This window comes from Macrobrachium nipponense, chromosome 20, assembly GCF_015104395.2.
Source record: "Macrobrachium nipponense isolate FS-2020 chromosome 20, ASM1510439v2, whole genome shotgun sequence".
In the NCBI taxonomy this organism is placed as follows: domain Eukaryota; kingdom Metazoa; phylum Arthropoda; class Malacostraca; order Decapoda; family Palaemonidae; genus Macrobrachium; species Macrobrachium nipponense.
This window is the reverse complement of record NC_061089.1, coordinates 46,290,834-46,308,631: the sequence shown is the minus strand read 5'-3', so window position 1 is coordinate 46,308,631 and position 17,798 is coordinate 46,290,834. Positions and strand designations below refer to the sequence as shown.

Genomic DNA, 17,798 nt, shown 5'->3' with positions numbered 1-17,798 from the left:
CGTGCGTTTTGCGCGGGAAACTAATGAAAACCCGTTTGGCAAATTTTAGCTTAGTATTTTTTCTCCTCTCGAGTTTTTTTCCCCCACCAACAATGTGTGTCAAGTACATCCCAAGGTAGAGCCCAAGAAAGGTCTTGAAGGATGTTACGTAAATACTGCCCTGGGGTCTGTTCAACGCGAGTGCTGGTCCGTGAATATCTTCTGGCAAGCCTTGACTTCAATGGCCGTTTTACAGTGTGTCCCTAACTTGTAAAATTAGGAAAACATTCTAATTCGACTTGCACACCTGCACCCACGTTTATTTACTCACGTTCACCAACAGAGACGGTGCTTTGAATATCTGAAAAGTTGCAGTGCAGCGTGAAAAAATGTTCTTTAAGATGCCTCGCCAAGAAGTGGTAGCAACAGCAGCAACAGTACAGAAACAATTGTGATGATTTAATTCTCAAGTTTTTTTATGTTAATGGCGTGAATCTTTTGATTAAAACCGCAACTGAACTCAGTGTTTACAGGCCATTACCATAAGGCATTTAATCAGCAACTGAACTCATTGTTTGCAGGCCATTGCCATAAGGCATTTAATCAGCAACTGAACTCATTGTTTGCAGGCCATTGCCATAAGGCATTTAATCAGCAACTGAACTCAGTGTTTACAGGCCATTGCCACAAGGCATTTAATCAGCAACTGAAATCAGTGTTTACGGGCCATTACCATAAGGCATTTAATCAGCAACTGAACTCATTGTTTGCAGGCCATTGCCATAAGGCATTTAATCAGCAACTGAACTCAGTGTTTACAGGCCATTGCCATAAGGCATTTAATCAGCAACTGAACTCAGTGTTTACAGGCCATTGCCACAAGGCATATAATCAGCAACTGAAATCAGTGTTTACAGGCCATTGCCACAAGGCATTTAATCAGCAACTGAACTCAGTGTTTACAGGCCATTGCCACAAGGCATTTAATCAGCAGCTGAACTCAGTGTTTACAGGCCATTGCCACAAGGCATTTAATCAGCAGCTGAACTCAGTGTTTACAGGCCATTGCCACAAGGCATTTAATCAGCAACTGAACTCAGTGTTTACAGGCCATTGCCACAAGGCATTTAATCAGCAGCTGAACTCAGTGTTTACAGGCCATTGCCACAAGGCATTTAATCAGCAACTTTACTCAGTATTTACAAGCCATTGCCATAAGGCATTTAATCAGCAACCGAACTCAGTGTTTACTGGCCATTTCCATTAAGGCATTGTTTGCAGTGCCCTTCAGTAATTACCCCAAGTGATTTACGTTCCTGAGGTTCGTGCTGGGCACCTTTGCTTCCCCTGAAAAGTTTCCTTAAGCAGGTGCTAAGGAGACTGGCACACCAATTCGCAAATGTCATTTAGTCGCTTGTTTTTTTTTTTTCTATTTTCCTTACAATTCGCTTCTATTTATTATAATAGAAAAAATTCATAAAATCAACTTGCTTAATTCTGCCATTCTTTTTAACAGCATTTGCATAAAAGAGGGTCTTCTACCAAAATATTATTATTATTATTATTATTATCATTATTATTATTATTATTATTATTATTATTATTATTATTATTATTATTATTATTATTCAGAACCCCTATTCATAAGGAACAAGCCCACCAGAGGGCCGCTGACTAGAAACTCAAAACATGAAAGACAGAAAGAGGAGAAACTTGAACTTTTCAGGTCGACTCGAAGAATGGGCGGGGGTGGGTGGATGGTTCAGGGGTAGATGGGTATTTAGATGGGTGGGTGTGTTTGGGTGGAGGCCAAGGTGACGATCGAAAACAACAACGACGTCCTAAGACGGAATGCAGCCATTGTCTTGCGCTGCATTTCGTCGACTCCCGAAACACATGCTCGAATGCATGACACCGTCCGTTATGGCTACTGGGGTCCTTGAGAGTAGTGTCTCTTTTATTCTGAGAGAGAGAGAGAGAGAGAGAGAGAGAGAGAGAGAGAGAGAGAGAGAAAGGACCCCTTGACCCGCCCTCGTTCAGGGAAAAGTGCCAGGGGCGGGCGCGGGTTCCCTCCCTTGATGCCGGCATATGCCATAGGGTGGGGTCCGAAGAAAGACGCTGCTGATGCTGCTAATAGAACGCATCTTGTCTCACTGCGAGTCGTGCTTTCCTAATGGGCCTGTCAGTCATCTTAAATTGATTTTTTTTCCTGTCTTCACATTTGTGTTTATTTTTGGGGAGGCTTTGTTGCCATGAACGAGAATTCTCTCTCTCTCTCTCTCTCTCTCTCTCTCTCTCTCTCTCTCTCTCTCTCTCTCTCTGAAATTAGATTGTCTTACCACGTCTTCATTTTTGTATTTATTATTGGGGCGTCTTTGTTGCCATGAACGAGAGTTCTCTCTCTTTCTCTCTCTCTCTATCTCTCTCTCTCTCTCTCACACACACACACACACACACAATCAGCGTCACACGCACGTGTTCAGACGTGTGGGTAGTTTTCTTCTTCTTCTTCTTCTTCTGAATCATGTGGTAGATCTCTCCCAAAACATTCCTGAACTTAGGGCATCCCATCCCTCCTCCGCGTGTCTTCAGCTCCTGCGCTAATTCGACAAAGCGCCGTTGGTAATACATCACGGAACCATTATCCCGCCTCAGAAAGTTTTATGGAGGAATTCCCGAAATTATGAATGCAGCGTATGCTGAAATCGAGTTGACGTGGTGTTCATGAGGTGATTCTGGGGAAATATGACGGCAGATTATTAGATTATTCCTCGTTATGTATCTCGAAGGAAATCATTGATGATGATATATTGCGTCTTATTTCATTTTTTTTTTTTTTTTTTTTTTGAAATATCAATACCTCTAGGCGATTTACCACATGGGGTGAACGTTCACATGAAGGCAGGTATGCTGAACATTTACACATGCTCCCTGACTGGCATGTACATAGGCTCAAGTTCATTTTTTGCATTTTATATATGTGTGCGTGTGAGTGTGTGTATATATATATATATATATATATATATATATATATATATATATATATATGTGTGTGTGTGTGTGTGTGTGTGTGTGTGTGTGTGTATGTATGTATGTATATGTATATATACATATGTATTTATATATATTGTATATATATACATGTATATGCATATATAAGTGTATAAATAGATTAAAGATAATGCAATAGGGAAATGAAACTAAGGGACAGCAGCGGACGATGAATTTGAGTGATTAGTGTATGACCTCTGAGTTTGGACTTCTCTCCCTGCATCGTGAGAGAGAGAGAGAGAGAGAGAGAGAGAGAGAGGCCTCGTGACTGGAACGGAGCAGACGGGACGGAATGGAAGAGGAGGATACAGGAAGGAAGGAAGGGAAGAGGGGGAGAAGATTCCTCTGTATCTGGCACTTTGCCCATTTCATAACACTATCGCCACTTCTACATCTGTCGCCAACATCCCTTTAAACACACCTTCCTCCTCCTCCTTCCTCCTCCTCTTCTCTTCAGTTTCTGACTTACGCCAAGTCGAGCACCAATCGTTATGGCCATTGGGAAAAATTGCGGATGCAAACACTATCGTAGAATTATGCAAAACCCAATCAACGAAGAGAGAGAGAGAGAGAGAGAGAGAGAGAGAGAGAGAGAGAGAGAGAGAGAGAGAGACGTTTTAACTATCTCAATTTTGCTATCTCTCTTGGATGGTTTGTCCTCACATCCGAATAAGATTTTTGCCATCACTGTCTTGTGGCGCGTAATTGCAAATCCCCGCTCTCTCTCTCTCTCTCTCTATCTCTCTCTCTCTCTTCTCTATCTCTCTCTCTCTTTCTATATATATATATATATATATATATATATATATAATATATAGAGAGAGAGAGAGAGAGAGAGAGAGAGAGAGAGAGAGAGAGAGCTCTGTATTATATATCTATATATATATATATATATATATATATATATATATCATATATACAGATATATACAGAGAGAGAGAGAGAGAGAGAGTGAGGAGCTGTTGGCTGTTTTGATGGGATGGGAAGGGTTGCTGGGGTCACCTTAGGTGGTTTTTTAGCGTGACGTGGCCGGAGTGGGTGCGGTGTAGGGGTTGGGACGGGGTCGGCAGTGGAGAGAGAGAGACAGACAGACAGACAGACAGAGACAGAGACAGAGAAAGGCGCCCCTGGGAACCTGGTTTTACCCTCAACGTATCAAGCAGTTAATAAAAAAAATAAGTGACGCATTTTCGTTCAACGATCTGACGTCATTGAATCACTCTTGGTGGGGTGAAATTTTCTCTCTCTCTCTCTCTCTCTCTCTCTCTCTCTCTCTCTCTCTCTCTCTCTTATGATAACTTGGTGAAAATAAAATCCTCTTTTTATTAATATAGATAAACTGTCAAGTGATACGTGTCTTATTATTATTGTTATTATAATTATTTCGTTATATGAGGCGGGTATTTGTACCATAGGTATTGACCTATCCCCTCGTGACAAACTCACTCACGCCCGGTCCACCAATAGCAAGCGAGGAAAACGATGACGTCAATCAGGCAGGCATCCAATGAACTAACCGCATTGTCTATGACGTCATACTTTTTTCTATTTATTTTTTTCTCTTCTTCTATTTCCCTCTCCTTCCGTTGCCTCGATGTCTTCTTGGGCAGGGTTGTGAATGGTGTTTCTTTCGATGGTTGTAGGTTGTAATGTTGTAATGTTTAACTATGGGTTGTGGTTACCGTTTCTTAATCTGCCATGGCTACTTCAGGAAAGTAAAGTTATTGTATACAGAAAATGAGTGACTTCGCTGTTCTTGCCTTACATGAATGACCTTGGTCGTCATGCATGTTCTCTCTCTCTCTCTCTCTCTTCTCTCTCTCTCTCTCTCTCTCTCTCTCTCTCTCTCTCTCTCTCTCTCTCTCTCTCTCGAGGAAATTAATAAAACATTTGTCTTTCTCTCTCCGTCTCAAAGAAATTAATAAACCAGCATTTTATCTCTCTCTCTCTCTCTCTCTCTCTCTCTCTCTCTCTAAGGAACAGCAAATGTGTATTTTATACCCCTCTCTCCCTCTCCCGAACAGACCAACAGCAGGAGCTGGACATCCCCAGCCTCCGAGTGGACGACGGGGAGAGAGTCAAGAAGAAAGACCGAGTCCTTTCTGCGGCAGCTTCGTCCGCCTTCGCGTCGTCGTCATCCTCAGCTGCACAGGCGATGCCCCCGGCAATCCAGAACGCCGTGCCCACCACGGCCTCCTCCGCAGCGGCGGCGATGGGGTCCGTCACAGCAACTCCCACTGGAGGCAGCTGCGGTGGGAGGCGTGGCCGCCCACCGGGAGGTGTCCATGTCGAAGATCCAAGGGGTAAGGAAGCCCCTCCTGCACGCCAACTCCTTCTCTGGCGACAGGATGCCCAAGTACGGCATCGACACCGTGCACGAAGAGGAACTCGGCAAGGTAAGGCCAATTCATAAAAAAAAAAAAAAAAAAAAAAAAAAAAAAAAAAAAAAAAATAACTTCCAATAAAAAATTTAAAATATTAGTTTAAAAACTACATTAAATTAATATCATTTCACGTAAAGACTCCCTGCAGAAAAAATAAAATTGAGATTCACTTCGAAAAATAAAAAGATTAGAAATAAAATATAAATTTTACTAAACTAATAATAACATTTCAAGGAAAGACCCCTTGAAAAAAACTTTTAAGTTTCACTTCGAATAAAAGAAAAATTGATAATAGACAAAAAAAACTTATTCAACTAATAACATTCTAGGAAAGACCCCTGAAAAAAACTAAGATTTACTTTGAATACAAAAAATAAATAAACTACACTAAACTAATAATAACATTTCATGTAATGTTATTGTTAATTAAACTAATTACATTTCAAGCCCTGAGATTCATTTTGAATGCAGGAGATTACAAAGAAATAAATAAAAAACTACACTGAACTAATACTAACAGTTCAAAGAGAGACCCCCTGACTCTGTTATTCTATTTTTAAACTAAGCATCTTAAACAAAAAACAAAGAACTAAATACGTTGTTCGTATTAAAATAAAACTTAATGAGGCCTAAAAGGATAACTCAGTAAGTCTGTTGTCATTTTAAACAAGTTTCCCTGTATCGGTTTTGGTGTTTCGAAACCGCTTTAAAATACATTACTTAAAATAAATACACCTCTAAATTATCTTTGTTAGAAATATAAAAGGAAATTGTCCTAATGTGTTAAAACATTCAAAAAGTTTCAAGTTTATTTTTAGAAATTACTAAAAATTAGCGTGAACACGCCATGTCACTCAAGTTTTCCTTTAAAATTAATTCATTTCTCCAGAGATCATTATAATTGAGTTTTCCTACTTTGACATACATTATTCTTTAATCCTCCTTTTATACAATTGTAATTCTGTCATAAGACCCTTATTTAAACCTTAAAACGTTATATGATGTTCATATTCCCTGCATGAACCCCATTCTATAGTCAACACGCGTTCCGTCCTGATTGAGGAAACGGAACTCTTAAGAGTAGACATAAGATCATGATTATTATGTAAGAAAAAAAAAATCTGTAAAACCTGAACAAACATAAAATTTAGTCAGATAGAGTTTTAAAACTTTGGGGCACCACGTCAAACACTGTGTCAGCCAGAGATTGTCTTGTCGAGTTGTATAGTCAAGAAAAAAAGATATTGATGAATAAAATTAAAATTTCGGGTGCATCCCAAAAAATCTGAAATGACAAAACTTTGTTTGCTTTTGAGCAGCTGGACGAAATATACGAAGAGGTAATTTGATCCGTCAGAATTTTCCCCATTGGTTTATGTGTGTGTGTTTGTGTGTGTGCACACGTGACTTGTAGTGTGTGTACACGCACAAGCGCAGACTCAAGTAATTTACATAGCAGTGACTGAGCCTAAAGAGTCTCAGGCATTCTAGAGTAGATTGATTGCCAGATTTCATTCCTCGACTGATTGAGTCAGATTGAAGTTGTTTTCTGTTATTTTTTGATGATGTCAACTGAATCACTTCTTCATCAATTTACCTTCAAGTTTGAGCAAGTTGTTTTGCTTACATACTTTGATCAGTCTGGGTAGTGACCTAGTATAGGCTAACAGTATTAGGTACTAATGTTAGACCTGGTACAAGGCATTAGTAGAGCACAAGTACGCAAACTGTACAGTCTTAGCCACACGGTCTGATTTCAAAGACAGTATCAACATCCAAAGTCATCATGATGGCATTTATTTGCCTTTTTCATTGTTTATTGCCCAGTGCTTCTTTTAGTGCGATTATTAAGAGTCCATTTATTTCCATTTTCTTTCAGTGTGGTTCAACCTTTATTCTCCTGATTTCGAATAAATTAGGGTTTGTAACCATAGATTCCTTGTCATTTTTTATTGTATTAATAGCTTTTTCATTTCATAAATGGCCTTCCAATTTACTGGTAATATTTTTATACACAATATATGTATATATATATGTATATATACTATATATATATATATATATGATATATATATATATATATATATATATTTTATATATCTATATATATAATTATATATATCTATACAGTATATATTATATATATATATTATAGTATATATATTATATATAGATATATATATATATAATATATTATTATATAATTATTATATATATAGGAACCAAATTCCAAACTGAAACAGAAGTAACGAGAACAAAGAACAAGGACTTTAAAGAAAGGAATAGAGAGAAATTTTCATGAAAAGGATTAGATTAGCGTGACTTTGGAAGTTGTTAATGTTTGACAAAAGCTGCCGGTCTTACTTCACAATGCACATTGGTTGATCTCACGAGTTTTTGCAGTGTCACGGCGTTCTGCAGAAGTACAGTTGCAATTTTTTGGACACGTTTTTCCTCGTACCTCCTCTCTGTCTTTCAAAGATCACCTGCCTCCTCCTTTCGAACTGTTTATATTTATCTTTTTTCAGTAGTCTGATAGCTATTCCTAAATATTAACCATCTAATGGCTCCTCCCTACATTGCTTTTTTAAGTGTTCATTTTGAATGAGTTGCCTTTCGTGTGAAATGTACAGTCAGTTTATATGAGGTTATAATACTTTATCTGGTCCGTTTTCTCATTGTTTTATTCTCTGTTTATCCGGTGACATAATTATTATATTCAGAACGATAAAGTAACCAGGTTTTTTTCTTCAGAAAAAATTTTCGTTATTTTTTTCTTCAAAAAATTAATATTCCCATTTAATATTCCCATTTTTTTCCCCAGAAAAATATTCCCAAAGTATCTTTTCCCTCAGAAAAATATCCCCATATCTTTTTCCCCAGAAAATATCCCCATATCTTTTTCCTCAGAAAATATCTCCATATCCTTTTCCTTAGAAAAATATTCCCATATCTTTTTCCTCAGAAAAATATCCCCAAATCTTTTCCTCAGAAAAATATTCCCTTATCTTTTTCCTCAGAGAAATATTCCCATATCTTTTTCCTCAGAAAAATATTCCCATGGTATCTTTTCCTCAGAAAAATAGTCCCAAATTTTCCCACTTTTTTCTTTTCCTGAGAAGAAAACTCAGATTTTGTATTTTTCCTCAGAAAAACATTCCCATTTTATATTTTTCCTTAGAAAATTTTCAGTCTCTTCCAGTAAAAAAAAAATCCCATTTTATGTTTTTCGTCAGAAAAACTTTTACAGTTTATTTCTCTCAGAAAACGCTCTGATTTTAATTAAGCAATTGTTATTTGCAAATAAGCATCACCCTTATGCCTTTTCTCGTAAGAATAACTAATTGAAAAAAAAAAAAAGGTTTTTTTAGTTGAATATCACCATTTTTCCAAGTTTGTTTCCTCTTAAATGTTTCTCGAGCCAAATAACTTGAAGCAACTTTTGATGCTTTCAGTACGATGTAACTAAACGAGTATGATTTGTCACATTCAACTTTGTCTTGCAGAATGAAACACTCTCTCTCTCTCTCTCTCTCTCTCTCTCTCTCTCTCATTAAACACAAGTTAGCATCATCTGAACTTGAAGGCATGTACCTGAATATGTAATGTGCATGCAGATATATATATATATAATATATCTATATATATATAGATATATATATATATATATATATAGTATATAATATATATATATATATGTAGTCCGGCGTAAACGCCCTTTTATGGAAGATATTTGGTAAGCAAGTGGTAAAAGAAACACTTGGATTTTCAGTAGACAGTTTTAAAGAATGTTATTTTTGAAGTCACTCACTACTATTATAGCCTCAGCATTCACAGATAACAAGAGGTGTGACCGAATTCTTTTTATTCTTTTTGTTTCAGATCTTAGAGGATGTAGACAAATGGGGTATTGATATCTACAGGATATCTGAGCTGTCCAACAGAAAGCCTTTGACTACAGTAACCTACACAATATTCGTGGTTAGTATAACCATAAACTGCCAAGTATAAATTGCCATTCAGTTTCACCAGAAACTGTTAACTGTTAGATATAACATTCATGTGTATTTGCTGTATTATTGTAAACAAATTCACGATCGAGGTTTTTTTGCCATGAACAGTCAGTCTTAACTCGCTAAAGGTCTAAATGTTTAAAATAGTAAAAAAAAAAAAAAATAGTTTGCTCCTTTATTCTGATTACGTATGAATTCGTATTTTCAAATATCGAATGATATGTACTGAATTTTTTTTCAATCTTCTAATCATTCTCGCTGAAGGTTTTGGGATGTTTGAAAACTGTAACAAAATATTTTGGTTTTTTATTCTGATTATGTATAATTTCCTTATTTTCAAATATTTTATACAATATATTTTTTTTATTCTTCTTATCATTGTCTAATGTTCATTTTTGTTTTCCAGGAACGTGACTTACTGAAGACGTTTAAAATTCCGCCCAAGACTTTCATAACTTTTATGATGACACTGGAAGAACATTACTTGAAGGACGTTCCTTACCACAATTCCTTACACGCTGCTGACGTCACGCAGTCCACCCATGTCCTCCTCAATTCGCCTGCCCTTGAGGTCAGTGGTGGTGAAAGCCCTTACAGAAAGTTTTTTGTTGTTTATGCAATATATTTGCGCCAATGTGTCTGAATATTTAAAAGCTGTAAGTCTTAGTGAACGTATTGTAAATTTGTTTGAAGTTAGCACTCCTCCATTTTCTTTCATAGTTAGTCACAAAGTTCCACCTTCACTTACAGTCATTGGTCACAGACTTGTATTTTCTCTTACAGTTAATGTTCACAAATATCCGGTTTCCCTCATAATTAAGTGTTCACAAACCTCCACTTTCTCTTAGTCAGTGTTCACAAACCTGCATTTTCACTCACACACATTGCTCAGTTTTCCCTTTTCTCTTACAGTCAGTGTTCACAAACCTGGAAATTCTGGCAGCCATTTTTGCAGCTGCCATTCACGATGTGGATCATCCTGGCCTCACCAACCAGTACCTGATAAACTCTTCTTCAGAACTTGCTCTTATGTACAATGATGAGTCAGTGCTCGAGAATCACCACTTGGCTGTTGCCTTCAAGCTGTTGCAGAATCAGGATTGTGATATTTTCTCCAACCTGTCCAAGAAACAGAGGCAGACGCTGCGAAAGATGGTTATCGATATGGTGCTGGCCACAGACATGAGTAAACACATGAGTCTGTTAGCGGATCTCAAGACTATGGTTGAAACCAAGAAGGTTGCGGGGTCGGGAGTCTTACTCCTTGATAACTATACTGACAGGATACAGGTAAAGATACGACTCTCAGAACACCTTGCTGTTGCGTATGAGTTGCCTTTGATATTTTGGTATCTTCCAGATATAGCTAGCCTTAATATTTGCTGATGTCAAATTTTCTTTGGTTTCCAGGTGCTACAAAATATGGTGCACTGTGCAGATCTGAGTAACCCCACTAAGCCACTTGAGCTTTATAGGAACTGGGTGTCCTCCATCATGGAGGAATTCTTCCAGCAGGGTGACAGGGAGAGAGAACAGGGCATGGACATTTCGCCCATGTGTGATAGGCATTCGGCCACAATTGAGAAGTCACAGGTAGGCATGACACCAGTATGATTTCATTGCGTGGCCTGATGGCCTCTTATTTATTTCAGTGTTATGATGAATAAAAAAGGGTTGCCCATACATTGAAGTATTGAACAGCAGAGTAAAACTATTCTGCCCTCATGGAAAGTAGAACTAATGGCCCATTGAACCTTTCAGGTTGGTTTCATTGATTACATCGTTCATCCACTGTGGGAGACGTGGGCAGATCTTGTCCATCCAGACGCACAGGATATTCTCGACACCTTAGAGGAGAATAGAGATTGGTACCAGCGGATGATTCCTCTTTCTCCCTCTTCGTCCTCCAATGATTTGAAAGAGGAAGACTGCCAAGGCGAAGACTCCTTAGAACAACCCGAAGGGGAACTTTGCGCCGCCGCGGAGCGAATTCAGATCCAATTTACTCTCGAAGACGAAGGCAGTGGAGGACTGGGCGTTCGCTCACCGCCGGGAGACGCTCCTGGCGACGACCCTACAATGTGACCATTGGTAGCCTCCTACTGTAACAAACTCAAGCGCAAAGTGATGAGGTGGCTGCACCTCAAGTGACCAACCCTACAGGAGGTGGGAACAGCGTTTCATATTCCTCTTCCCATCCTCCGTGCTAGTGGCCTGATCTTTAAATAACTTTTACCTTTGTACCTCATCTCCTGAGATTTTTTCTTAAAATGCCAGGTCGATACTCTGGAATAAATCTGGTATTGTTCGCCAGAAGACAGAGCGTCTCCCTAGTGAAAAATATACTATATAAATATATATATATTACGTTGTGCTGACACTCGGGTGTTTCGTTAGTGCAACTCCAAGTGTGGGTCGACGTCGAGAGAAAGGAAGAGCGAGCGAGAGAGAGAGAGGAAGAGAGAAAGAAGAACGAGCGAGCGAGCGAAAGGAGAGCGAGAAAGAAAGAAAGAAAGAAAGAAAGAGTGCGTTTTGCCTCGTGTCCATAGTGCGCGCCACCCTGCAGGTTCAGGGATGTCCGCCTGGGTTAGCCTGAGTTCCCCCCAAAAAAGACTGTGCCGTTTTTGCCCAGCCTCAGCCCGACCCAATCTTGCCTAAGTGTGTGATTCATCATATTTTCTCGTAGTTGAGCTGCTGTAGGTCACAACAGTGAATGAACAGTGCCAAATTGTTCTTATTAAAAATACGGACCTTCATGACACCGTGACTTTTCATTTTATCGAAGTAAAAAGCAACCTAAAAAAGCCAAAAAAGGAGATAGAAACAAAAGCAAGCACAAGTTTGGGAAGTCAATTAATTGTTCTTGCGTGAGGACTGTGGTACATATCAGATGGAGGACAACTAAAAGCTAAAAAGGGCACAAAAGAACTCTCCATGGTGCTTGTCATGGTTTTTTTTTCTTTTGAGCGTGTAAGGCATTATTAATTCATAATTACTTGCTCTGTCGTTTTATTATTACTATCAGTTTTTTGTTTTTTATGTATCAGGTGCCTGATGGGGTTCCCTGCTCTTGAGTTTCCAAAGCAAGATAAGCTAATACTAATAATGATAATGATCATAATGATTCATAACGATTAATAAGAAGCCAAAGATAATTTATTGCTTCAGGTTTGTTCTTAGTGGTCTGTGGCAACAGGAAGACCACGAAATATGTGTGGCGTTGTTCTTTGTTTTTTATTATTGTTTTTATTATTTACCTCTTTCTCTTCTTTTTATTGGTTACCTGTAAGGTGATGTAAAGTAAGAAGCGAGAGTGTTATAACGTATATGGGCAGCGGATCCTATCAGACAGTATCAGTCATTACAAATGATTATTGAAGTTTCCGAAGGAGAAAAAAAACGAAAGATAGTTTTGTCGCGCAAAAGAGAGAAGAAAAAAAGCTAAGCAACTGTACAAACTTCAACCACTGATTTGTAATTTCTGGTTGTGCCAATTTCTTGCAGGGCTGATATAAACTGTAGTGTTTTTTTCTCTCTTAATTATTTCGCAATGTCGTATGTATAACAATTTCAGGTTTTTTATCCTTTCCTCCTTTTTTAGATGGCTTATTTTGACACTGTCATAGATGTTGGATAAATTACGTATGGTTAAAAAATATGAGAGTTTTTGAATTAGGTAGAAGTCGTTCGTAGTCTTTTCCCCCCCAATAACAAACACGAGTATTGAGAGCGTCGTACTACGTCGTAGTCTGTCGTAATTCATCAGCTGCTTCGTGTCAGGTCATCGGGCGAAATTCTTGAAGCATAGCGTGAATATTGCAAAACACTCCCAAACGATTATATATGATATGATCACGAAGAGATTGTGATAAAGTGTTGATAATGATGGCGATGAAGATGATGATGATGATTAAGATGATGGTGACCTGTTAAAAAACTAAACGCTCCGTGAGAGAGACAATGAGAAAGAGAGAATTGTAAATGTACAGTACATATATACATCTATATATATCCTGTATATATGTTGTATATACAGATATATTCGATAAACTTTTATTTCGAGGAACCTGATGTGTGTGATATTCAGGCTATGGTCACAGAAGTGTGCCTATAGTGTATGTGTTGCATAGCCCAGCTTATAAAAAAAAAAAGTGATGATGTAATAAAAACCTCTCCCCACCCTTCTCCCTGAAACCCCACGTCCACCCGCCCACAATCCCAAAACAACCCTCCCAACCCCAACTCCAGCCCCATACCCCCTCTCCTCCCCCTCCCCTCCCTCTTTCCCTCTCCCCTGAGTGCAAGGGGAAACCCCGTTATTTAGTTTAGCTGATGTTTCTCGTACTTAACTTGAGAAGTATCTCGTAGGCCGACTTTCGAAAGAAAAATAAACTTGAACTTTTTTCGTCTTGTTTTTTTTTAGAGATTTTTTTAGACGTTTTCGGAGAGAACAGGGGAAATAAAAAAAAGATCCTCTTAGTTCTTTGCTTACATATTCATTTATTCGTCTCTGTAGTATTCCCGGAAAGGTAAATATTCAGTAGAACTTGACTTATTGGCACCTAAAGGTCGTATAGACTTTACAATGAAGCGAAAATTAATCCTTTGTCAATGGAACACCTGTTTGGACTATATCTTTGTAATGTGTTTCCTAGTAGATGGATTCTTGTAAATGAATACAGTGAAAGGTTCTATAATAATATGGATATATAGATCTATATACATAACATTATTTTTATGAAGAAGATAATAACCATGATGATGACAGATATGTGTTTTTTTCTCTCTCTCAGACCTCCCTAGGTAATCTCGCTGAGACTTTATCATAGCGTTCGTTCATTTTCTCCCCTTAGAAGAAAACCTAAAAAAAATAAATAAAACGAAAAATGGGAAAAAAAGACGAAATTCATCCTGATAGGAATTTGATGAATGGATCCCTTACTTCTGGCATTCACTAGTATACATCTCTCTTGACTTTCTCTTTATGTACGAAGAAATGCGATTATACATTTTTGTACGAAACGGGCGAAAAGGAACTAAATTATCTATACGTCAGTTAGAAAAAAAAAAAAAAAGCCCAATACGATTTTACATGTCTGTACGAAACGGGCAGAAAAAAAAATAGGCTAAACTATCCAAGTCGATCAGGAGAGAGAGAGAGAGAGAGAGAGAGAGAGCCTAACTAGGCCTCTGGTTAATTTTGAATTCACTCGCAACATATTCACTCGTGATTTGAATTCTTCACATTGTGTAGTCAACTTTTGAGTATTCACATTCAGGTCAATTTTTTTCTCAGCTCATTTCATTATAAATATATATATACATATATTTATTAAGGATATTTTTCTATACAAAAAATAATAATAAAAGTGCTGTCTCGTTTTTCGTTTTCATTGTGATGTTTCATATAGATTATGATGAGTAAGTGCCATATATAATATATCTTAAATATTGCAGAAATGAAAGTTTTAAAAAAAAAGTAAGGTTTATTCAGACAATTTTCATCTTCTTCGACCTCTTTCGAGCATTCGTGAGTAGTGTGCTACAGTTTAGCGGGGCGTTGTGCTCAGTTTAGCACAAAAAGGAGCAATTATTACATTATTATATAGCAATTTTAACCCATCGGTTATGGTCAGTATATTTTTGTCATTGTATCTAGAGTCCAGACTTTTCTCGATTTCCCTTGATGTAAGAGAGAATTTATTTACACATATATTATTTAATATGTGTATGTATATGTATATATATATACATACAGTAAATATGTGTATGTATATATGTATATGCATATATGTACATTATATATAGGTTTTAATACACAGAGATTAGATATTTTTTCAATGTCAAATACTTCACACTTCTATGTCAAAATTATGAAGAGTATGTATATATACGTTTTCAACAGTGTTAAATGCTGTATGTGATCACTGCTGTGTGCGCCAATTTCATAGTTTTGTTCTAATCCAAGGTTGTTTTTCATCATATATGTGTATATATGTATGTGCAAGCTGACACACACATATACATGCATTATAATTATATATATATATATATATATATATATATATATATATATATATATATATATATATATATATATATATATTTTACCACATACACAGCAGGCAAAAGCAAGCATTTATATACAATGTTTGTGTGTATGAGTAAGCACACATATATATACACAAATATTTAAATTCAATGCCTTACCGAAGCATTATACTCTCCAATAACCCAGGTTTCATTTTTTTTTTTTATTGAATTATGCTCATAAATACTTTTTGTATTGAGTTTGTTAAAATTGTCAGTCACTGTGAAAAACAAAAAGTCCTAGGCCTATTGCTTAACGAAGTTATTCTTCGCTGTTTACGTTGGTATAAAATCAATGATACGAACATTATTATTATGTGATAAAATCCTTTTTTTTTTTTTTATCATCTCTCGAAATTTGTCACGATCACGCAAAGTTAAAATTCTTTCTCTATGTTGAATGTACTTCGTCACCAGACGCTGTAGGTAAAAATTTAAATTTTGAAATTGTGGGAAATGTATTTTGAAGCTGTCGGTGTATTTGTTTTTGGAGCTGTTGCTGTGCCCTGGCGAGTTTATATGCTTCTCCGAGACACTTATTATATTTTTTCACACTCTCCTCGGAGAGGTCAACATGAATACAAAACAAGGAAAAATGACAACAGCAACAAAAAAAACAAAAACAGTTGGTTTCTTGTTGTATCTTGATCACTTTTAGGTTGTGTTATTGATATTCAAATTATATTTTTTAAAAAAATTCTTATGTAAATATATATATATATGTGCATAAATCAATTACAAATTTTTTATGTCCAGTGTTTTGCTTTCTTTTAATTACGAAGCGGAAAATAACTGTGGTTGAAATGAGTCGTGATTTCAGGTCATTTTGTATTTGAATTTGAAAAAAAACTGGTTATAGTTTATAGAAAACGAACTGGTTTTTTTATTATAGGAACCGGACTGGTTTATTATTATTCGTCAGGCTTGGTGACGACTGAAGTATTTCGTGATCGTGATCACTGTTTTCACGTAGAACAGGAATTTGTTGATTTATCATTGATTTGTGTTCATGTTCCACATCTGCGTCTCACTCTCCTCGGGACCGACGTAGAGAGAGAGAGAGAGAGAGAGAGAGATTCGTACAAGGGACAGATAAAAGGAACAGATGGATGAAGACCCTCCTTCCCCCTTCATCCACTCACTCCCTTTTAGCAGTGGGTGCTACTACTGCTACCACCACTATTTCTATTACTACTACTACTACTACTACTACTACTACTACTACTACTACTACGCTGCTGCTGCTATTACCTGTGGCCGACTTTCCTCCAGCCAGTGGACGGACGGACGCACGGACGAGTTGCGATTGTCTTTGCTGTCCACTGGGACTAAAATAAACCGCTGTGTTTCTTATCCGAATGGTATAGTGATGACCATTGATAACGATACTCTCTTTTCAAGAAGGAAAAATCTTCTTGGTCTTAAGCGAAATGCGTGGAACTTTGATAACAACAACAACAAACGTATAATACCATCATCATCCCTTCCTCTGTATTTGGTTCAAGACGAAAGAGGAGAATTTATCTCTCGCCAATGTTTTTCATTCAAAGACTAAATGAATTCGTTTGATTATCGTTAGCAAGAGAGTATACATATACTATATATATATAACACGCCCAACCCCTTTGGAGAGTATTTTGATGCAACAGGCTACATGTAATAATAATAATAATAATATTAATAATAATATTTTTCTTCTCTTCCTCGTGTCCAAGACCCTATGGGTCTATAGTGCCCTCCGACACTGTGGCTGCATCAATATGCTGTTAGAAATCAAGCACATTTCAACCTTGCAACCTGATATACTTTAGTCATGTGTACAGTCTGTTGTGCCTATGTATATATGGGTAATATGAAATCCGTATAAATTATATAATTTTATGTATAATAGCTAGAATTATTTAATAAAATAAACTTTTTGAATAAAAATAGATCGCTTTTGACTCAACCTTCAACCCTTCAATATATATTTTTTCCAGCGTGTTAGAATCACGAAACTGTTATGCTCTCTCTCTCTCTCTCTCTTCTCTCTTCTCTCTCTCTCTCTCGCTTCTGCTCCTCTCCCTGCTGCCCTCACACACACACACACACAAATCCTTTAAAAAACTAAATTTTACTGCAAGTCTATCAAAGAGAGGCTATTGAAAATGACTTGATCTAACTGGTTAAATGACCCTCTATGGTTACAGAAAGAACTCGAGATCTACAGATCAAAGTCTTGAGTCCCTTTTGATTATAAGCGCTATGTCGTGTTCTTAACGTTAAATGGCAGCTATGGTTT

The 17,798-nt window shown here is 37.2% G+C and overlaps 1 protein-coding gene across 1 annotated transcript in view; it reads left to right on the top strand.

Moving 5' to 3' along the window:
- The window catches only part of LOC135225630 (3',5'-cyclic-AMP phosphodiesterase 4C-like), a 123,110-nt gene extending 105,662 nt beyond the window's left edge, over positions 1–17,448 (top strand). Inside the window, exons 3-10 of the mRNA XM_064264953.1 lie at positions 5,055–5,221; positions 5,274–5,426; positions 6,734–6,754; positions 9,297–9,395; positions 9,834–9,998; positions 10,340–10,717; positions 10,838–11,020; positions 11,189–17,448. Coding sequence (XP_064121023.1) covers positions 5,055–5,221; positions 5,274–5,426; positions 6,734–6,754; positions 9,297–9,395; positions 9,834–9,998; positions 10,340–10,717; positions 10,838–11,020; positions 11,189–11,512 — 1,490 coding nt within the window. The 3' untranslated portion in view covers positions 11,513–17,448. The remainder of the gene's footprint in view (positions 1–5,054; positions 5,222–5,273; positions 5,427–6,733; positions 6,755–9,296; positions 9,396–9,833; positions 9,999–10,339; positions 10,718–10,837; positions 11,021–11,188) is intronic.
- Positions 17,449–17,798: the final 350 nt, after the last annotated feature.